General features: G+C 40.9%; 1 protein-coding gene across 1 annotated transcript; it reads right to left on the minus strand.

Annotated features, from left to right (window-relative positions):
* Positions 1 to 282: 282 nt before the first annotated feature.
* On the minus strand, positions 283 to 15365 carry INHBA (inhibin subunit beta A). Its single transcript, XM_032987035.2, has 2 exons — positions 14573 to 15365; positions 283 to 3493 (listed from the first exon to the last, which is right to left on the minus strand). Exons 1-2 carry the CDS (start codon positions 15363 to 15365, stop codon positions 2607 to 2609), a joined length of 1680 nt encoding a protein of 559 aa, XP_032842926.1. The 3' UTR covers positions 283 to 2606.
* Positions 15366 to 23413: the final 8048 nt, after the last annotated feature.

Here is a 23413-nt window from a genome sequence, read left to right on the forward strand (position 1 = left end):
CAACGGAGGAAAGGGCTTTTTTTTTCTTTTCTTTCTTTTTTCTTTTTTTTTCCTCTTTTTTTTTTTTTAAACCTCTATTGATACGTACAAATACAGACATGCGCCCATGCGCACATACATACGCACACAGAGAACACCCACACACACATGCACACACAAACAGTTTTGGCTTAAAAAAAATGAAGGCCCTGATTACACTGTTTAAACATGGTTCTCACCATGAAGGTGCTAACACGCTATCCCTAGCCAATGTGACCGGGTTAAATTGTGCTACCTATTTTCTTTTTTTTTTTTTTTTTTTTTTTTTTTTTTTTAATTTTTTCCTTTTTTTTTTTTACAGACTGTGCTCTCAGCAAGGTGGGGAGCCACAGTAGTGCTTCTTTCCGTGAGAGGCATTTGTTTTGAAGCCTGTCCCGTCAGAAGGCAGCTAACAGGGGCTTGGTCCTGCAAACCTGTGAAAGTCTGAAGCTTCAGGCTCAGGGTTATCAAACTCAGTGTAAACAGGGCCTAAAGGTTCCTCCCCCTACCCAAAGACAAATGTTGTAACTTTAACATTCTTTTAAATATGACAGCGATAGAATTAAAAAAAAAAAAAAAAAAACAAAAAAACAAACAAACCAAAACAACTATCTACCTATGCCCTACAGGTTGGACCCTTCAGGTTAGGTGTTGACACTGAAAATTAGGTTTTACAGATAACGCACAAACCCATGAAGAGTTGTCATGCTAGAGGGTGGTGGTTGAGACAGTCAGCCTTTTGACGAAGACTGCATTTCAAACAGAAATCCTACCACAACTGCCATTTTCTGTACATTTGCAGGGGGGCGATGGTGGGCAGGGCCCAAAGCTGCTTTCAATTTTACATCGAGACTTTCCAAGTGTACACCAGCACTTCGGGTTTCTTTCACACAAATGCCATTTTGAATATGTGGCCTCCCACTTGGTAGCAACAAACAAACAATCTTTTAACATACTGTGCTTTGCACACAAACATTCATTGTTTTAAGAACATTAAAGTGAAGCCAGAAGTGCTTATACCTTGTGTATACATACATATATACATACAGAAATATATACATATATATATATGTATATCCTTTGTATAAAGTTGTTTCCCAACAATGCACAGTTGCTGTGCATCGGGGACAAGTCGTAGTGTTGTACATGCAGAAGAGTACAATTCTGCTTAGATGGACCTCGGATCTGAGCACCTTGGATCCAAATCCCAGGGCTTTTCTGGGCTTATTCAAATGACATTTTTCTGTTGAGGGCACTATTTCAGTTGAACTGGTTAACAGATATTCTAGCCTGAATGTAATCAACCCACTGACCCTTGATTCAAACCCTAACTTATTACAGGTGAATGGTACCAACCACAAACAGACTTTTTAGAGGCTCGCACAAATGTCTTTGGTGTATGTGTCTATTCATTTTAAGGTACAAAATAATAATAATTATTATAATAATAAAAATAGCTATTTTGTGTGCTGTAGCAGTTCTTGTATAGCTCACAATAAGTGCAGCTCTCAACCCCTCCCACACCCAACCACCCTCCCTTGCAAATATTTGTTAAATAAGGATTAGACAGGTCAGACACCATTGTAGTGCAAATAGTAAACGATTAAAAATTTTTTTTTACAAAATATAGAAATGTTTGGCTCCAGTAACTGGACAAACATGTTCCTTTCAAGTATCTCTCACTGAAGATTTTTTTTTAAAACAAGTTACTTCCATTTAAAAAAAAAGTCTTTCTGTTTTTTTTTTTTTTTTTTCTTTCTCTTGCAGGTAAACAGTTTCAAACCAACTAGGTTGCATAGTTCTAATGTTGTAAGCACCTTTACAAAATGTAACTTTTATTCTTTCATTTGTTCTTTTTTTTTATTCTGTTTTTTTTCTTCAATTTTCTTTTTTCCTTTTTTCTTTCTTTTTTTTTCTTTTTTTTGTAAATGTAGTGCAGAAGATGAAGGTGTATACACCTGCACAATATTGTCCCTTTACCAATGTTAAGTATATGCATGTGTATAGTGTCTGTATGTATAGAGATATGTATATAAATACATAGCCATATATATATACACACAAACACTACACACCTATTCAGTTCCTCGGTAAATCCGGGGGGAAAGTGCCAGTGAATGTAGTGTTCATACACATGGCTTTTCAAGGAATTTCCATGACATTTTGGACTTAGTCCAAATTGCTGCAGGTTAGATGAGCTGCTACCACGGCTTGAACTGGTGGGTAACCAAGGGAGGGAACATAACTCCCCTAGTAATAACTAATGCTTCTTAGTATACTATGAAATAAGATAAGGAGCATACTGAAAGGAAGGGGAAGTCCCCAACCCATACCGCCATTCAGATGTATCTCATTCAAGCCCTGGTTCATGAGGCTTTCTTCCTTTTTATAGCTGCAGTCTTTTCTGATCCTCTGTAAGTCTTTTTTTTTTTTTTTTTTTAAAAAAACTTTTCCTCTCTCTTTTGTTTTTGCTTTTTTTTTTTTTTTTCATTCAAAAAAGGTTATACCATGTCCGGTCTTTCCTCTTCTTGGGCTTTTGATACATTTTCTTCTCAACTAAACGAGAAGGGTCTTGCGCACGCATGCGTCTATGAACAGCCACACTCCTCCACAATCATATTCTGTATGTCTTTCTTAATGATGTTCTGGCCATCGTCGTAGTAGAGCATGGACATGGGCCGCAGCTTGGTGGGCACGCAACATGATTTGAGGTTGGCAAAGGGGCTATGGCCCCGCATGCGGTAATGGTTGATGACAGTGGAGTGGAAAGATAACGATGAACCAGATGTGCCTGCTATATGGCTAGGGCACTCTCCTTCGCAGTAGTTGGCGTGATAACCTGTAGGTGCAATGATCCAGTCACTCCATCCTATGTCCTTGAAGCTGACAAAGAACTGCTTCTTGCAGCAGATGTTGACTTTGCCATCACACTCCAGGCCTCGTCTCCGCCGCCTGTGCTGGCGGTCCTCTGAGTGCCGGGCAAGCATCATCAGGAAGGGCCGATGCGATTGCTCCTTCTCCTCTTCTCCTGTGAATTCTCCAGCTTCCTTTTCTTTCCCTTCCCCGTCATCTTCCTTTTTCTTCTTCTTGCCCAGTAGTACCAGACTGGCCCCAGTCTCTTGGCACAGGTCACAGGCAATCCGCACATCCAAAGAGCTCTTGCCTTGGTCCAGGAGTCTTTGGACGCTGCTGGAGACAGGAAAGATGTGCCAAGTGCTCTTACGGGTGTCCACTGCCTTTTCTGAAATCAAAGTCTCACTCCTTTCACCTTTCAGCCCACCGTCCTCCATATCTTCTTCTCCTTCAGAGTTGCCTTTTGGCTGCCTCTGCTGCTGGAACAGGCGGATGGTGACTTTTGTCCTGCTCCGGTTGGCCTTGGAGACCTTCAGGAAGAGCCACACTTCAGCATGCTCCACCACCGATAACTCACTGCCTTCCTTGGAAATCTCAAAGTGCAACATTTTCTTCGCTGTGCCTGATTTGGTAAATGGAAATAGATAGGAAGAACTTGTTAGTATGGCTGCTTGCATTCTGTTAAAGAGAATTCTGTTACTGTCGCCACAGGCATGAAGTTCCCTAGCTTTCCTACTTGGCTTTTTAAATTTTTATGATTCTTCTAACCTTCCTTCACCTCGTCCCCTCCTCAGTTTGTCTTCTGTGAAAATTCTCTTTAGAAAAGCGTTTCTTTGCCTGCTGTTTTCCAGTATCATATTTTAACCAAAGTACTTTGTTATAGTAATGATATAGTCATTTACGTAAAGCATCTCATGGCAAATTGCCATCCATAACTAAGAGTTCATTTGCCTAAGCTGTCTTTGTGATCACTGTTAGCTGAAAGGCAAAAATGCTTTTGTGACGATAGTCCATGACTATACGTACCATACGCATACAAATCTGTGCCTAATAGCTAAAGTTAGGAAGTGAGTCCCAGACCTGCCAATTCTTTGGCAATACTTTGGAAATTATGTGGGAATTAGGTCTGCCCTTTCTCCCTCCATAAAATGCCATTCTTCATCGGCATCTTAAAATGAGTTGTAAATGTCAATTGTTTCAAAAACAAAGAAATACTAAAATATGAGCCTCAGCTTTGAGAGGTTTGCAGAGTTATATTGTAAAGAATTGCAGAACTGCAGCAGGCAGGCTCTTCATTCTATGAGTTGTTAGCTGTAGATCCTGTTCTTAATTTAACACACTGTACTCGCTGTGATTATAGTAATGGTGAATACACTGAGAAATGAGCTAAAGAACTGTATAATTATGGGGATGGTTCTCTGGCATAATTGTATCAACTTGCTGAGATGTCATGATGATGATTATGATGGTGAGGGGGTGTTTCTCTGATACAGAGCTCATATCCTTGGCAGAAGTTGGAATGAATAATAAGGGCTGTTTAATGATTTGATCACTAGAGCATGAAAAAGTTAAGAGAGAATGAATTAGCTGGAGGGTGGCGGCAGTATTATTTTTTTAAGAGAGTTTCTTTCTATTTTCTTGACAAAAGAAAAAGCCATGTTGGCATCTTTTGTTCTTTCTCATCATGGAAGCCAGAATGGACTGGGGTCACAGATTCAAAATGCAGCGTTATCTGACCTTAGTGAGACAGAAACAGTATTCAAAATTATCAATTTATCATTGATATTATTCTTGAGCTGCCCATGGTTGTTGATCTGATTAACTACGAAGTGGTTCCGCTTGTCTGGGAACCAGAACTTTGCACCCTCAAAAGGTCAAGTGGTGATCAAAGCTGAGGTGGTTGGACACACACAGGGAAAACTGCTCTCAGGGCAGCAAGGCTCTCCTCCTTGCGTCCCATTGCCACTAAACTCCACTAGTATATGCCCCCTGACCATCTCCCTGATCCCCGGTTCTCAGGTGAGACAGAAGTGGGGCAAAACCACAAGTGACATCTAACCCGTATTCACTTGCAAATTCAAGAGTTCCTGGTTTCTACTGTAGGCAGACTGTGATGCCTTTTGAGCTACCTGTTGCTTTCCTTCTTTGTGAAGTCCTGGCACTGACACATTCAGCTTTCCCTGGTGGCAATCCCAGGTCAAAGAGACAGATGTTTCTGAATTACAGTGGCCAAAGGGCACAGCGTTTTGTTTTTGTTTTGCCTCTAAGAGAGAGTGTGAAATTGTAGACTTTAACTGTCACTGAGATAGGGAAACACATGGTTTGTGTTAACTGATTCTCACAGACTTTGCTGATGCCAGTCTCCAACGTGAGTTACATTAATTTCTCAGGGAGATACATGAACCAGCGGGACTGTGCCTTAGAAAAGGAAGTGGCTTACAGAAGAGGCAGAGCAAGTTGACCAGTACGGTGGGGCATGGTGGAGTTACCGTTTTTCTATTATTTTTAAAATAAAATTCATTCAATAATAACTGAAAGTTCATTAGTCAGCTCTTACCAGCTAACACCATTTTCTTCCATTCTGAAAATGAAAACTATGGCAAAGCTGCTGGCTGCGTTGGAGCAGAGGGCAGGTGACAGGCATTAATCCCACTCCTACTTGGGTTTCAGGGCATGAGGAGATGTACAGTGGCATTCCTCCAGTCCAGAGGAAGTCTGGTCCAAAAGGCTGGTTGCCTTGTATGTAGGGATGTTATAAAGAGTGTTCTCTACAAGTATGAATACTTCTAAGGCCTGCGAGGACCATCCATCCAGCCTGCGGCTTCATTCTCTCGACTCTCTTCTAAAGCAAGTTTCTAACTTTAGCTTATCCCTTTCCCTGGCACAGTCCTGATAAACCCTTTCTGAAGTGAACCTGAAGGCAAGTGACCTGTCAGGAGTGGGTTGCTGCCTCCAAGACTCTCCATCCAATTCCTTCTGCTTGCTGTCCCTACCTAAGAACACTTTAGGGGAAAAAAAAAAAAAAAAAGATGGTTTAGATAAAGCTGCAGAAAGCGTTATGGCACCAGCAGTCTCTTCCCAGCTGCTCTTTCCCCAGAGCCCACAGACTGGTGCGGGGAATAGGCATTTACTGCTGGGAAGTGCAAAACTTATTCTGTGTCTCTGAGGTACCAAGCTGGGCACAGAGAGCAGTTCTGGTGCTAGGAGGGATCTTGTGCAGCAGTAGATCAGCTGTGCTGGATGTGAGCATGGAAAACTGCCCCAGCCGTGTGCTCTGAGGACAGCAGCTGGGGTGTGCAGGCCTGGCTCAGCAGGGGCAGAAGCTGTATGGCCCATCTGATCAGAAAAGCCAGAAGGCCCTGCCTTGCAGAATAACCTAACCCTGTTAAGTGCTAATGCATGATATTTCCTATTCTGTTATTTCTATGCTGGTGGGAGTTGAAAATAGTTATGAAGTGACATATCTCCAACAGTAAATATTCATATTACCTTATGCACTGGCCAGAAGTGTAGCGATGCAACCAGTCTTTTTGACAGATACTACATGAAAGAAACAGGGCCTCAAGAACTCTGTTAAATAGTTGTTGATATGCTCCTGCATGTGTGAAAGTGGAATTCTTCCTCATTACAAAAAAATATTAGACTAGTTCGGTGAAAGTACCCGAGTACTTGCTTTTTCTTCACTTGAGGGAAGTCAGTTTGAGTAAGGTAGTATAAGATATGTCCTTATACAGGGATAACAGCCTGCCTGTAGGTTGTTAGCTACAATAACAGCCTCTCTGGATGTGGTTAGGTACATTTTCACACACGAATGGTCAATTCAGATTCTAAAGAAAAAAGATGCAGGAAGCTTATATAAGCCCAATATTTCTGGATGAAACAAAATCCTAAATCCTCAAACCTGCATAGCTAATAAAAGGTTTTATAGCAATTTAAAAAACTGTTCCCTTTCACAGATCTTTTTAGGAGGAGACTGGGAATGGTACAAAGTTGGGGATAAAAAGCATGCTTTCACGTTAGGAAAAAACGAAGCTTTTCTGAATTCTCTCCACATTCACAACTAGTTTGTTACGATCACACAGCACAAACGGTATGAATCCTGCAGTCTTTACGAGGTCGCTATGCTCAGAGAAGCTCATTTTGAAACCAGAGTTTGGCCTGTGCTAAAACTGAATTGCGATCTCTGGATCTGGCTTATTATGATTATACATTCATTTTATAACAGGATCTTTATTTCAAAAATGTTCGGTGCTATGATAAAATAATTTTTTCAAGTGTTCCGAGACAAAAAAAAAAAAAAAAAAAATCACTGTATTTCATTTTCTCCAAATATTGCTCAGGGATTTAGCAGTCCTTCCTTTTTGGTCTGAATTAATGACCAGGTACAAAGCTTTGGAAATATATACTGTTCATCTGACTGAGAGTAAAAAGGAGACCTTCCTGAAAGTTGGGGATGGTATCACTTCCATAATTACACTTTGTTTATCCTCTTGTCCTGCCTTTTCATCTGCCACGGCTGATTTACAAGGGTCTTTTTTCCATTTCTAATCATCCTGCTCCTCCTGCCTGACTCCTGTGGAAAGACCCACAGCCCAACAGTGGTAATGCCTTCATCGCTTCCATGCTCATATAAACGGCGATGTCAACAGCCTGGATTGTTATCATAGCAGAAAGCAGCTGAAAAAGGAGACGAGGGATTACTTTGGGCCCCCTTTGATTGCTTTTCCTCATCTCCCCCTCCCAGAGCCTTGGAGAGGCCACCTCTCTGCTTTACTGCAAAGTCCCTTCCAGGAAGAGGGCTGCGTGGCCGAGGGAGCAGCCTAGCAGCGCGAGTGACACCGGCAAATGCTGCGAGAAACGGTTAAAAACACAAGCCTTAAGAAGGAGCGCATATATGGTAAAAGGTTTAGTGGAAGGAGTTACTGAATGGAAAGAAAGGGTAGCATCAGCGTATACAGCACGACAGCTTTGCTCGTATCTGTTTTCCTCTTCAGCGGCGCCCGCGCACCTTTCTGGGGGGAAGCCCGCGCGCGCGCGCGGCGGGGCGGCTGCGCAGGCACCCTCCTCCCCACCGCCCGACGGGCCGTCGAGGCCTCGGGGCGGCGGCCGCGCGCTCGGCAGGGGCTTCCGCCCAGCACGTGGCGAGGGGTGCGGCGCCGGCGGGGCCCTCGCGGGCCCTGGGCACGGCGGGGCCGGGTGCAGGCCTGCGTGGCGTCACTCGGGCCACAGCCCGCTCCCCCGCAGCGGCGCGGGGCCGTCCCGCGCCGGCTTTGGCGAGGAGGTCGAAGATCATCCACTTGCAGTCTGCAGCGGGATTCAGTATCAAGCCCTGTCAGTTCAAGCTATATACACACACTAGGTAGGGTCTAAGCTATGCAGTTGAAAGGACCTGTTATTGAGTAAAATGCTAAGATACTTAAAATTACTTTTGGGGGGTTTGTTTGCTTTTGGTTTGGTTTTGTCTTTTGTTTTTTGTGTTTTTTTTTTTTTTTGTTTTTTTTTTTTGTTTTTTTGTTTTTTTGTTTGTTTGGTTTTTTTTTTTAAACCATCTGCTGTTAAACGTTTAAGACTGGGTTTTTTTTTTTCATAACGCAAGTGATTATCCTTTCTGACATTATCAATGTGACTTGTTCTTATTTTCTCTGAATACACCAAATTTTCCTTTGAAAAAGGCTCACTGTGTAAGAAGGTGCTGTTACTTTAAATTTCCATGCCTCGCCGCTGCTTAATTTTGAACCGTTTTTATGTTATACTGTAAGTGAACTGTTTTTCCATACAAAGCAAGCTTTTTTTTCCTATTTTAGTTGCTAACTTTACTACTGCCTATGTTTAGATTTGGGGGAATTTGTACTGCGTGCCAATCTGTAATTACATTCAAAAGCATCCTTCTCTTCACTTCTCATTTCCGTTCCCCAGGAGACAGAAAAAAATAGGTTACTAGAAAGGTTCCTCTAAAGAGGGTGAAGAGAAGAGCATGGTTATTGAGAGATAATTGCTCAAAATGTTTACTAATGAGTGACCACTAGATTTAGATGAATTGTTCAGTGTAGACTTTATTCAGTGAATTTAGCACTGTTATCATCCGGCAATTATCCCCTGATTATTACAAATGTCTTATTACCACTATTAGACAGTGGCCATTTCTGTGAATGCATTTCAGCCTATGGATCACTGGCAAACGATTTATTCTAACTATTCGTCACCCCTCGTATGTGACTGGTCATCCAGGTTGTGTACTTTCGTTCCTGCTCCCGGACTGCCTGACTGCTGCCTCTTACAAAGGGAGGAGCAATTGTGACACAAATAACAAATAACTTATCTTTATGTTCACATACCCGTTGCTGCCAGCAAAAGGAGTTTTTTGTTGAAAGAAAAAATAAACCAAAAAAGAAAACCAGGAAAAAGAACTATTCCCCAAGCATTCGTGGAGGAAAAAGCAGCAGCAACCTTATTTAAATACCTTTTCTTGAAAAGTTAACCCAAAGGGGCATTGACAAGGTCATTCAGAATGTGAAATAATTCAGTTCTGGTGAACCTTGACTCTCCTCTGCTATTTTGTTAGGAGGGAAGTACTTTACATCCACAGGCTAGAGTTCTTTCCAAATTGAAAGCCCTTCCCCCACATGGCTTTAAATATTTAGAAACAAAAAAGGTGTTTGTTTGGTTGAAGTTTTTTCTTACTTGATTTTTGCATTTATGTCTGAAATAGCTCAAGCAAAGTTTAGGGTCACTTGCACCAATAACGTATTTCAAGGTAAAAACAATACCAAGTCTTTGTCTTTCATAAAAGAGAGAGTAATTTTTTGGTACGTATTTGTGATAATTTGTTTTAAAGTCTAAAATTAAGTGGATCGGAAGCTGCCAGTCTGTTTTCATTAAAATATTTAATTTCTGTTCACTAAGGCCCAAATCTCAAGCCCACTGAAATGAATAACAGAACTTCCAATTGCTTCCAGTAGACTAAGCTTCAATCCTAAATCGATCTTGCATAGCTCTGTTGCATTAAATGATATTGCTTTTTCATACCCATACAGACATATCTAGATAGAAGAACTCCTCAGCATGAATCATTTACACATATGCAGCGTAGATACATCCTGCACAGAGGAGAGCACATGAATGCACGTACTTAATTGCAGGAATCTCTTCATTTTATAACAGTGCAGGTACAGCTACACAGGGATGTAAGTGTGCCAGCCTCGGCATAGCCGTATGTATGGACATAGGTGTGCTTATACACATATACAGGCAAATGCATAATCAGATATTCCCAACGGCATTTGCATACAAAACTGTGTGCATGACTACACACAGAGATGGACACATGCAGTACTTTCTGTCTCTCTCAGGTATCTTTTCCTAAACCAGTTCCCACCTTCTCAGATTCGCCTGTGCTTTCTCAAGTTGTTCTCAAACCAACCAACCTCCCTGTTCCAATTAAACAGATTAATGCAGAATAGCTTTCTTCTTCTGGAAGTAACTTGCTTTCATTTGCTAAACTTGAAATCTTTGATATAGTATGCCAAAGGGGGAAAAAAAAAACCAAACAAACAAACAAAAAAAAAACAAACAAGGGGAAATATGCTTGTTTTCTAAAAGCCAAGGAGACTGCATTAAAAAAAAAAAAAAAAAAAGATGTGAGAAAATCAGCTCAGATGATGATTCACAGTCACATTTCTCAGTATCTTTTAAAAAATAATAATGATAATTTCTGATGTCTCTAGATTTCCAGAGCTTCTAGCATCCATTAGTTTATCTTTTCCCCCTTTGCCTTTGCCTGTTTCCTTCCTGAATGATTTTACTTTCAGTCTTCCACTCCAGTGAATCTCTGCCTTTTAAATAAACTAAAAGAGAGAAACAAGAGCTCCACTCAGAGAAGCTACAGATAAGCATAAAGATCTCTGGGATTCAGGATCCAATTAGGTAAAATAGGAGTTTGCAGGAAGGTTGCCTTGTGTGGAGCAAAAAGCCTTTGGAGTGTGCCCTCTCGTGGCCATTCTTTATTCAGCACGGATACCTGTACCGTTAAATACTTTTGCTTTCGACAGAAAAATGATGAAATGATTTAAAGAGGCATAAGCGACCCATTCTTTTTTTCCCCTCGAACTGTCAGCCTGGCTGTATAGGAGTAGGTATATTCCTAGGAAAAGGTGTGAGTGGGTACACACCTTTATCTGCACATGAAAGCAGGCATCACCCAATCAAGTCAGTTCACCTTGAATTCAGTATGAAGTGATACAAAAATGTAGAAGTGGTCTAAATAGCCGTCACGCTTCTCATTTTTTGCTGACTATAAGCCTTTGGATTTCAGTACTTCCATCCAGTAATTCCTATCACCTTCTTGGGGGCCGATGTTAGCAACCCATTTCATTGGTAGTTTAGTTGCCAGGATCAAATTCACTTGGCAAAATCCCGGGTCTGCCTAATAAGCTATCTAGTTAAAATAATGAAAGAGTTAGGAGCCAACTGTATTTTATGAGCATTGGGTATCTCATTTATAGAAACTATTGGATTTGCTTGTCACAAAATTATATGACCCCTCTCCTCAAAAGTCTATTTTTAAGACCTTGAAGTAATCCACAGAGCTCTGGCACAGCTACCCTTCGTAGCAGAACTAATTGAGGTTAGTAATCTTAGTTTGATATGCAAGTAGAAAATCATTTTCATGTTTTACTTGTAAGAGTGCCAAAGGACAGTAGGGTGCATTTGTAAACTTTTGCCCAATACTCACGGTCATTAGTTTTGCAAAGATCTGCCTGGATTTGTTAGCTGTGAAAAGTACCTGCCAACTATTTTGCTGGTTTCCTGGACATAACTACACCTGTGCTTCAGACAAGTTCACTGCATTTAGCTTCCCCTGTAATTGTATGAAGCCTGTGCTCGCTTGAATTTTGGTCTATTTTAGAAAATAGCAGACTCAAGCCAGAGCCACGTGCACAGGGCACTGTTTGTTCATTCACTCCGTTTCATTGTATGTCTGAGAATACAGCTGATGAAAGATGGAAATACTACATTTCTATGAAGGCAAGTAGTAAATGTGGCTTCTGAAAGGTAAGGGGAATGGCTGGTTTATGTCAAGTCATACCCAAAGGAACAAAAATCCTAAAGTCTTATTTCTCTTCCATAGACCTTTATTTGATACAATGTGAGATGTTTCCATTCATTTTCATTGATTTCCTATTGCCCTCTTTTGAGGCAGAGTGAGTTTCACATTAAAAGCAGGAAGAACATTAACCTGACTGTGAAAGGAACACGTTTATTCTCCTGCTTGGTGCTTTAAACTTATCCATACTCTTCCCAGTTCCCACAGTGAAAAGTGGGGACTGTCCATGTGGCTATATTCTATTCCTGACTTCCTAACTCATACATCCTATATGACATGCTACTTGCCTTTTTGCCTCACTTTCCTCAACAGGAAAAATAATTCTGCTTTAATATTTGACGCTCGGTACTGCTGGTGTGAGTGGAAGAGATCCCAGGTAGAGTTTATTTAAATTGTTGCAGCATTGGCACCTGTAAAGCGTGGTAGATCCTCTGATGCTAGCAAGACACCAAATATGAATGGCTATAGATGAAAAATATGTTTTAGCAGTCCAAAGTTGCTCCACAGAGTAGTTATAAATTCTATTATAAGCCCAAACCCTAGAGCTCAGTTTCTAGGTTGCAACTTGCTCCTCCCTCCTCCCAGATCAAAGCCTAGCAGGTATGGGAAAAAGGGCTGGAGCAGCCCTCCTGCCTTGGCTTCCAGGATGGGCTTAGCGTGAAGATGGAGAGCAGCAGCAGGGAAGAAAAGGGATGGGAACACGGCAGATGCCCCCGTCCCTCTGCTGCGTAACTCCATAGCATAAGTCTTCTGAAATTAATTTGGCTAGCAGTGGTAGGACAGCGCTCTGTAAATCAAACTAAGTGACGTGTTAGCGTTGGGTAGTTTGTGGTGGGGGGGATCAGTGCCTGGACTATTGGCCAGTGTGTGGGCAATGGCACGATCTTCACTGCTCACGTGAGCCCGAGAGCCAATGGCTTTAGGAGCTGCCGTTGGAGGGTGTCGTACTGAGTAGGCATATATCAAATTCCAAATTCCTTTGTGTCAGAGCTCAGGAGAGACAATAATGTGTTTACAAATGATTGGGACTCACACAGGGAAGAGAAACCACTGCTCATGTCATATGTGTTTCACTGTGCCTAGCGCGAGCTGCTGAAAACCAGGTGGGCAATCCGACTCATAGATAGCTTAGAGATTTCCCTGCTTTTAAAAACTCATTCCTAAACTAACGTTGAGCTGCCCCTGCTTTTAGTGACCGCTGGCGTTGACACCTTCTGCCTGCTTTCTAAAGTGGAGGGGATGGAAAAACTGAAAAGCCTGAGCTTTTGCACTGAAAGAACTGATAGTGTGTATATTGACAAGGACTCTAAAGCCAAAGGCTCCTTGTACAGCTGGAAATCGGACAGCCAGCAGGAACGTCTGCTCTTAAAAGCATGCACAATTCTTGTGCATGGTTTCCCTGCAAACAGAACATCTGAGTCAACAGGTTTTCAGGACTGGAAACTCTGAGTGTTGTCTTAATTGTTTATACTGCTGCAGCAAACTTTTAAACAAAAATGCTCGGAGTTCCTTTGCATACTTTGCCTACCATATGCTGTACCAAACAAAACAATGACATTCTTTTAAAACCGTCTTGGCAACAGAAAAAATGCTTTGGCTAGACAGCATCATAAAAAGTTGCTGTTAGTTAGATGATAGAGTTATTGCAAGATACTGTTATTGATGTGTGTATAAACATACTCACATACACTAACAGATATGCATGCACTACATATAAATTGAAATAAAACGGGTTCTGGCCCTATTCATGTAGGAACAAGGCAGTAAAGTGCAACTTTAGAGCTGTTTCCTATAGGCAGTGGATGTGAGTCCTAAGCCATTACTTAGTACATATCTATATTCTGAGCTCTTACTGTATAGGAATTAGGGAAAACAAAACTGTGAGAGTTCAAAATACACCCTACCAAGGTTGCATTTGTTTTGGCAGGAGAGCTTTAGGAACAGAATCTCTTTTTCCAGTATGCAGAAGTCTGCATTACAAATTGGATCAGCTACAGCAACTTGTCCGGTTCTATTGAAGTCATCTGACTGTCCCTGCAACTCTTTATTGCCGAAGATGCTGTGTTAAATTAAAAAAAAAAAAAAAAAAAAAAAAAAAAAAAAGCAACAAACACACAAAAAAGCCCTCTGACTTCGAAAAGTTAAAGCTGCTTCATCTGATTTTATAACTTCCACTATAATTTTTACATGAAAGGGTTGTTTCTTAAGTAGTTTGCAGCTCACTTTCTGTCTCAATAAACTCCCTAAAAGGCTTCAGCCCTTTTTCTTTCACCATCAGCTCTGCAATCCAGTACTTTACTGCAAGTACTCTGGCTTCACAGGCAGTTTGGAGGACCCCGCTGCAGCCTGACTTTCTGCTCAAGATTGGTTAGAGAGCTTCCTCCCTGTGTGGCTGTCTGTGCTTAGCAAGTGTAATCTGTAGCCAAGTCAGAAAAATCAAATTCCTTCAGAGTCCTGTCCCCCCCATCCCATTCCTCCTTCTCCCTTCCCCCAAGTCTCATCCTACAACCTTGCAGAAAACATTACTGCTGAGGAGAAGAAGTTAATTGCAGTTCTGGCACAAAGGACATTTTACAGTTTTGGTTTTCAAGCACTCACCTGATTCCGCAAAAGTGATGATCTCTGAGGTTTGCTCCACAACTTCATTCATTTCGGCTCTTCTTCCAACATCATCCTCTATTTCCACATAACCATCCTCTCCCACCTTTCCCACATGGAGTTTTTTGATGGCATTTAAAAGTGCTGCCTTGGGCACCGGCTGGGTGATATTAGGTCTGTCCCTCAAGTGCAACATGTTCAGTATGTGCTTCTTTACTGCTTCCACCATCTCAGGCTGTGAGCTGGGCACATCCTTTGAGAGCGTGGCAAGGGCACATGATGGACAGTCAGTGACTGAACTGTGCCCCTCGGATCCTGGGGTTGGGGAACTCCTCACTATAATCCAGCAAAGCACCAACAAAAATCCTCTCTTCCAAAGCAAAGGCATCCTGGCAGCAAAAGTTGTTGTGATTCCCTTTTTAAAAGGCCCTGCTTTTCCTCCCCCTTCACGCACAGTTTTTTTTGGGGCTGGTTTGGTTTGTTTGTTTGTTTGTTTGTTTTTCCTTCTCTTCAGCAAATTCTCTGGAACAAGAACCAAAAGTTTTCTGTGAAGTTTTGTTTGCAGGTTCCCTCTCTGAATGCAATAAGTGCTGTAGATGTTTGTGGCTGTCAGGGAGAAGAGTTCTGACTCTGTCTCAGAGTAGGAGAGAGACACAGAGAGAGGGGGAGAGAGAGAGAGGACGGATTGGCCTAAAGTGAGTGAGTGAATGAGAGAGGGAGGGAGTTTTGTCTGTGAGTAAAGGCTATGATTAGGAAGGGGGAGGAACAGGCAGGCTGGCTTCCTTATGCTCATTGCTCCCCTAACACACACCTCTCTTCAAATATCACTACTCGTGGTTTCTTCCCTCCCCCCTTTCTAAAATCTCTTTTCATTCCTGTAAATTTACTCTTTTTTTCTTTTTCTTTTTCCTCCCCCCCCCTCCATTTGGCCCTCCTGGCTCCCCCCCACTGTCATTTCCCCCCACACCCCCTTTTATTTCCCCCCCCCCTTTTTTTTTTTTTTTTGTTTGTTTTGTTTTATTCCTTCAACAGTATCACTGGCTTAACTAAACAGAGGAAACATGAATGAATGAAAAGAGTGAAGCCTTTTATTAACGAGCACCTTGCTCTTGGTCCTGCCTGGTATTGTTAGGGAGAGCAGGAGATGTTAAATAGCTTGTGAATGAGATGGAGATGAGGGCAGGGGCTCTGAATATTTTGGGCAGAACATTATTCTGCCTTGAGTAGAAGAGAAAAGATCTTTTCTGCTCACTTCTAAATGCTGGAGGTTATCAACACTGGCAAGAGATCTGACGGGAGCAAAATAACACTGTTGTTTGGAGGGCTATATAATACATGATACACTCTCCAGCTGCAATCTGCAGTCGGGCACTGAAAGCCTAAGCAGGAGTTGGTACGGCACATATCTGTGACACGCAAAGGTAGTGCCCTCGCACCAGAAATATCCCTACTTCTATGCTAGTCTGTGCCTAGAAGTTCTCAGGCAGATATATTTAGGTTTGGGGTTAATCAAGTAACGTCTGAAAAATGCTTTGAAGGTGAAAAGTGTTACATGTCATCTGGCCAAATCATACTCACTCCTGACTCAGGCAAATCCCTCATCGATGCCAATAATAATTCTGTCTGAGTGAAGGCTGAGTAAGATCTTCTACATTTGGCCCATTGTTATTAGAAGGCTCTTTTTGTTTCATTCATTTAAACCACGCAGGGCAATCATAATATTAGAATAAGACTTTGGGAACGAAAAGCGATCTAAAGCACTACTAGGAGCCAGAGTTTCAACCAGTGTTGGTAGACCCTTGCCAGTTTATGCCCACGAGGGTTTTGCTCTGCAGGGAAAAGGCATTCTCTGTGTCACTGCCATGGCTTCATGTTGCCTGTATATTCTGTAGCCTCTCCGTTCTGGTCCTTACCTATCAAGGGTGAAGTTAGCAAACTCCCTCACACTGGAACTTGAGAATGGAAAATGAGAAAACTACAGCTGATAGACTCTAACTTTTGAGGTTCTTTCCCTCCGGGCTTTAACTTGTTCAAATATTCTTAGAATATCTTCTGCTTTTTTAGTGTTTACCCTCTTTCTTCTCCTTCCCTGAATTCTCTCTCTCATACACAGCTGCCTTCTCAGGTGTGCTTACCTCCTACCCAGTAAATATTCCACTTTCACTATATTAGCATCAACCATTGTATTTTAGTGGAAAGCAGTAATTTATAAATATAAGCATTGTAAGGTCTCTAATTTCCATGAGATGACTACAGGCACATGGGCTGAGAGACAGGGAAGGAATTATAGTTAGAGTAAATGAAACATACAGAAGTAATTGAACAATCAACCAAAGTTTTACAAATGTTATATATTGCAAGTCCTTTTCAATTAAGCTCTTTTATAAGTCTTTCACTGTTATAAGGCATCCACAGTACACCCTCATCTGTGTTTTACTGACCTCAGTTGCTATACTGTTATATACTGTTACACTTACGGGTCTGTCAGCATTATAAACCCTGCAGCCATTCTTATAAACACATCTTTGTAACACAAACCTCGCTATAATACATCAAATTTCTTGGATCTTGTGAACAGCCCAAAGTCTGTTGTAATTATACGAAGTCTGAAAGTCAGCTTGAAATAGAACTAAAAGTTTAATTGGATGAAAAAATAATTTCGGATGAAAATATGCATTCATGATTAGATGTACTAACAGATGACATAATTAAAGGGGTTATTTATAGTTCTAATATAGCACCTATCCCAACAGTGTCTGATGAAAAGTAAGGGATAGGCATAAATCAATATAAAATACAGATAAGTATATTTGGGTTCTTCCTGTGAGGTATACATTGCTTGCCATATATAACAGGTACACTTATCACAGACAATCTCTATTACATATAGGTATAGCATATTTTACTTGCATACCATGAGGATGACAGATTTAACATTAAAGCATAACTTTCTAAAAACCACTGCTTTCTAAAAGCGAGTCTGCTGATACTGCTGATATATAGTTAATTTGTACTTACATACACACATACATCTATACATGTACAAAAATACATAGTGTTTGAATAAATATAGAAATGGTGGTTCAGACTCCTTCTATAAAATTACCTGAGCTGCAGAGCTCTGTTATATGCATTCATTCGATATAGCCCTAGCAGTATGCAACAGCATGCACAGGAATTAAAAGTTTCAATTTTAAAAGGAAAAAGCTGATTTAAAGTTTTACCTCTCTAGTCCTGACTCTCAGAAGGAGACTGCTGTATTGTGCATTAAGAACTGCTGAAGTTCCTCTTTGTGGTATTTATAATGCGAAGCTTTATACTGTACTTCTCATGTGTACACTCACATATAATGTCTGTCAAAAGTAAGTGGGCCGGATCACTGTGCTGGATTGGTTAATCCTGTTACATCAGCAATTGACTGTTTTTCCTGTATGAGACATACTTCTGGTAATTATCTAATGGAAACTCCTAATTGTCTAGCATGACAAAATATCGTGGATTCAACTTGTAGTGGTGATCTCTGTATCCATTTAAAGACTAGAACTTAAAATCAGACTGAAAGCAAACATTATGAGTCAGGAAGACACACTCCAACTTGTTTTATTGCATAGCTAGATATAGATAGTATTAGATGTAGATATCACTGATTTAGTTCAAATACAGTACTTGCCAGATACTTAATTACTAGTTTGCAAATTGTTTTCTTCTTCTTTCATACTTAAGGATATACCAGATAATCTATTCGCAAATTTGGATTCTTTTCAGATTCAGGAAGATGCATTTGGTAAAGAATCCTTTTGCTGTGGATGATTTTTTTTAATTCAATCTTTGTATAAATATGTCCTTCTGTTAACTTAGGGATCCCTTTAAAGCTTTCAAAAAAATGAATCATATTGCTCTTGTCCAAGTCTGCTGGCTTCTTGACGTGCAGATTGCATCACACTATTAAAAATTGTTTAGACATCTAAAAATAAGTTACAATGAATGACAGGTCACATTTTTTTACAAGTGTGATATTAACACATGTGGAATAAAATAAAATGCAATTTTCATTTCAGTTTACACTAATGAGAATCAGAAATAACTGTATGCCAATTAGGCAGTACAAAAGTAATATATATAAGGTCAAAAGTAAATCCAAAATCCATCTCCTTTCTTAAACACACATAATAGCTGGCTTTATGTGGTACCGTTTATGACAAATGGCATGATCATGCAGTCTTTACTCATTCAAAACACCCACTGATTACCAGAAAATCCCCATCCTTCAGATTTTTTTTTTGGCCTGAATCGTACTTATAATTGTATTTTTATGTCCTGTTGGTAATGTAAGTTTAATCTGTCTTGGAATATGGCTGATCTGGATCAGGGAAGAAAGATTTTAAATTTTCAATTTGCAGTGATACCAGGGAGTCCTTATAGCAGCATCGATTCCAACTGGTGTGTGTGTGCTGTGTTCACATGACAGCTTTGGTAGAATGAGCAAAATATCAGGAGTTAATGGGAAACATATGACCAGATAGGTTGTTTTGTTTTCCAGGTTTAATATGCATATAATAAGTTTTCAGGCTGTAACATGCCGTGGATTGAAGCCTCTCGAAACAGGTTTCAGTAGCTTTCCTGCAATCTGACATTGGTGGTTCCAGTTGTTACAAAGAACAGCTTTTTTTTTTCCCTTTTTTCCATTTGTTTGTTTGTTTGTTTTGGTTGGTTGGTTGGTTTGTTTTTTTTTTTTTTTTAATTCAGGGACAGTGAGAGACATGCTTGAAGAAACTGATAATGAGCGTGCATCTACCTAGATACTTTCAGGACCGCATTTTTAACGGAGATCCTAAAACTGAGTTTTGGCAAAGGACTTTTCCAGCATGGAATTCTGTTTTTCTCAGGACCAAACTGAATTTGATTTTAACTGGCATCCTAAAACTCTTTGAAATTAGTTACATACTGGTAGTGCAGTGACTGTTGTAATTTGGCAGCAGACATATGCTCAGCAAGAGATCTTGTATTGCTTTGGTTTTACAGAGAGTGGAAAAACTGCCCGGAAAGGAGCAGAGTTCTCCTCTCCCTGGGCCGGGTGCCGCGGGGTGCAAGGGCACCGCACCCCTCCGGCCACAGCACCCAGCCCCTCCCAGGCTTCTCCCACCGCGGCAGCGGGGCAGAGAGTTCCCAGCGTGAAACTGTGTGGTCTGGGACGAAACGAGAAGGCTACCGAGCGAGGCACAGCAAACACGTATGTGATTTATAGCACAGGATAACTTCTGAAAGGAGATTAGGAGAAGTGAAAAGCATTATTCATTTCGGAGCATGCTCCTTATTGCCTCAGGGAATTGGTGTATAGCTTTACCAAAGGCCTAATGAAAGCTTTACTCAGTGACTAATTTTTTTTCACACCTATTTCTCTCTTTATAAATATTTTTCTCCCCACCCCTCCACTTCTTTTCATTTTGTTGAACACAGCAACACCTGCTGGCAGTGGTCCGGGAGTACTGCTGGAAAGACCCACTGATCTAACTCTTCAGACCAGCTGCCATTAAGCACTGCCAAGCCATATTAATGAGCTGCCTCTATTTTTACCCCTTCCTGCCAGAAAGGGCAATTGCTCTTGGGAAAGACTGTAGCTTTTTTTTTTTTTTTTTTTTGGTTGGTTTTTTTTTCTTTCTTCTTTTTTTTTTTTTTTTTTTTTTTTTTTTTTTTTTTTTTTTTTTTCCTGGCAGCTTCAGAATCCAGATAATCATTGTTCATTTAGTGAAGTTGGGATGTCTAACTTAAATTCTGGTACCACTGATTGAGAACACATAAAACATCGGAGCAATGCTGAGCCTATCTTGCTGGCTTGCAGGCATATTTTAGTTCCCTGCTGGATCAAAAATAATAAAACGAATGGGACTGAGAAAGGTTAGTATTCCAGCAACCTGTCTCTTTTTTTTTCCTAATTGTGGATTTTATCTCACAAACCATTAAAAAAAAATGGCCCAAAGCCACTTCATAATTCACCTAGTGGAGATTGTGTGATTTGCTGGCTATTTTGGAATTGCAAATTGCACACAACAGTATTTGCGCGTCTCCATTCCTGCTTTGAAGAGCAGTCAATAGAAAACACATTGGCACAGATTTCTGCACAAATCAGCTGGAATGTCATTCTGTTGTACCTTATTTTACTGTAATAGCAGGAAAAGATATGCCAGAAACTTATATTTAGAAGTTTTATGTTTCTACTTTTATGTAAGTGGACCAATTAAGGCCAGTCTTGCTGTTGCTGCTAACTCTAATGCTTATGTGCTGTTTAGAGGGGCCAGCTATTTCAGTCATAATTAGTGAGCTGGTCAGAAAATAAAGTTCATCTGAGGATAAGAACTTGGTCTAGAGGGTGGGGTAAAGAATAGCTTTCAAGTTCTTGCCTTTCTTTTTTTTTTTAATATTAATGGATGACACTTCTTGCATGGGGGCAGGATAAGTATAAATGTTCTGTTTTAAGAGAATCTTACATAAAGTAAATCTGACTAACTGATGCAAATATATGAATTTTCTTCATAAACTATACCTATGTCTTCTGCCATGTCATTCATTGATCTTTTTTCTTGCCAACTTATGGAACACTGAGCTGTTTCTTTAACAGGGATATTTTTATGTCCGTGTTATTTTAGCATATGTGTTGCCATTTTACACTTAAAAATAAAAACCAGGCAATATGAATACATAAACCAGGTGACACAGATGATGTTATTAGTGTGATGTGATATGACACAAATGTGTTCTATAATCAGAGCTTGTGCTCAACTTTGCATTTGGGGGAACAAAGAGAATTTTCTTGAATTTGTAGAGAGTATGGAGTTAAGTTATAATTGTAGGGGATAGTCCAAAGACTTAAAGTTGTTCCCACAGCTTGTCATTTGACGGGCAATTTTTCAGTATGTTACCAGGAAAGTTTTTTCTTCAGAAACAGCTCTGCAATGTGTAAAATGTCTTGAGTGATGCTGTCTTCAAAGATATTTCCAGAGGTTATGGTTAGAGTCACATCAGTGATTCAATCCACACAGGGAGGAACCCCCAGATGAGAGATCCTGTTTGGCTCCAAGTAGGGTGAAAAATTTCTGGCTAAAGTTGGAGCAGCATTTAACATTTATAGGTGAATTAGAGCTATTACTGAAAGGTAGATTCCACTAAATTAATTTCCATGCTGTTGAAAACTTCGACTGTTGCCCAAAACAGACATCAATATAATTCCTTATGTAATTGTACTTCAATCAGTGGAGTTTTATCAAGAATATATTTGGGCCAGCTGCAAAACAACAGGGAAGGGTTTTATTTCTCTGACAAGCCCTGAATTCTCTGTTCTGTGTTCCTTTTACTATGGTTAGTCAAATCACAGCACACACAACGGTGTAAGTACAGACTTGTTATCTTTTAGCTCTTAGGGCCAAATCTCGATGCCACTGAAGTTAGTGCTGACTGGGGCAGCAGAAGTCAGTTGAATCAAGCTTTGATTCTGAAGGTTAATATTAACCATGGGTGGATGGGAAAAGAAACAAGAAATCAGGTTTTAGATAAAACCCATTCAGATTATTCACTGATGTATTTCCCAAAGTAATATTGCCTGTGGATTTTAGAAAGATTTACATCTCTGTTTGAAAGAGGAGGGCTGGACCCTTAGTTAATATAAGTTGGGGTAGTCCTCCTGACTTCAGAAACCGGGTTACATCAGTAGGAGATCTGACCTAATGTTTTTTTTTTTTTTTTTTATTTAACTTCTATGTATTAATTCCTGGGTTTTGTCTTTTCCTTTTACAAACAGACCCCAGCTTTTGTACTGTAAGAAAGGCCCAATTTCATATTGTTTTAGCTCCCTCAATGATGGGGATACATTTTGCCTATTATGTTTTGATTACTTCTAAATCTGCTGACGTGTGGGAGGAAACTGAATGGAGCTCGTAAGCTTGCCGCTTTCATTGAGCTGAACTCAGCAAGAGGTTACTCTGGCAGGTCTTCCAAGGTAGTCAGCATACACAGGCCATTGGGAAAAGCTGCCGTGTCACATAGCCACATCGACGGATATTCCCTGCGAGAGTGGCCAGCAGAGAACTGGCATTAAGTGAAATACTGAGGACACCAACAAGTGGCTTAAAAAGGATATGTTGATCTTGTGCATCGTTGCTGCTTTGTCCGTTGTGAATCCCCCGTGGAAAAGTAAATACATTCTGCAGTGAAAATGGTAAAGAGAAGCCTGACTGCTTATAGCCATTTAGTGAATAGAGTCTTAGCTGGGGACCCAGGAAATCTGGATTTTCTGGCTCTGCCCTCGACTGCTGAGAGCAAGTACCTCATCTCCCCATCTGTAAGCGGAAAGGATCAAGGAGCGTTCTGAGATCTGTGGGTCAGAAATGACAACAGCCCTTGCTGTTGTTTGGTTTCTTATGACCATTCAGGATCTGAGTGAAAGAAGCCATAAGGGGGGGCAGGGTGCAGGTGAGGGCACCGGCACCCGCTGAGCTTGTCTGACATCGGAAGCCAAGTGTCAGTGCCCTCCGTGCATTCTGCCTCTCCTTGGTACCACCCTGGCACCACCTTCCTCGATGTCCCTCAGTGCTGCTTTCTGAGGCACCACTGAGCTTCTAGGAGAGGTGGTTTCTAGCCCTGCATCACCCAGGAGGACTTGCTGGGGCTTTCCCAGCAGCGAGCGTGAACAGGTATCTGTGTCTTCACTGAAAATCTCAATACGGCATTTTTGCCATTAACCATCCAGTTCAGAAGCTCCTTGACTTGACATGATGTCCAGCTAAAGCACATAATGTGCAGGGAGCAACACCATGCTGTATTGGTACTGCCAGTACTGGTTTTCATGTT

The sequence above is a fragment of the Tyto alba genome, unplaced genomic scaffold, assembly GCF_018691265.1.
Source record: "Tyto alba isolate M040663 unplaced genomic scaffold, T.alba_DEE_v4.0 Super-Scaffold_46, whole genome shotgun sequence".
NCBI classification, from domain to species: Eukaryota; Metazoa; Chordata; class Aves; order Strigiformes; family Tytonidae; genus Tyto; species Tyto alba.

Coding starts and splice junctions, on each gene's coding strand:
- INHBA (XM_032987035.2), bottom strand. CDS start 15,365: ATGAGCATAAGGAAGCCAGCCTGCCTGTTCCTCCCCCTTCCTAATCAT. Junction 3,494..14,572: donor CATCACTTTTGCGGAATCAG/GTGAGTGCTTGA, acceptor TTACCAAATCAG/GCACAGCGAAGAAAATGTTG.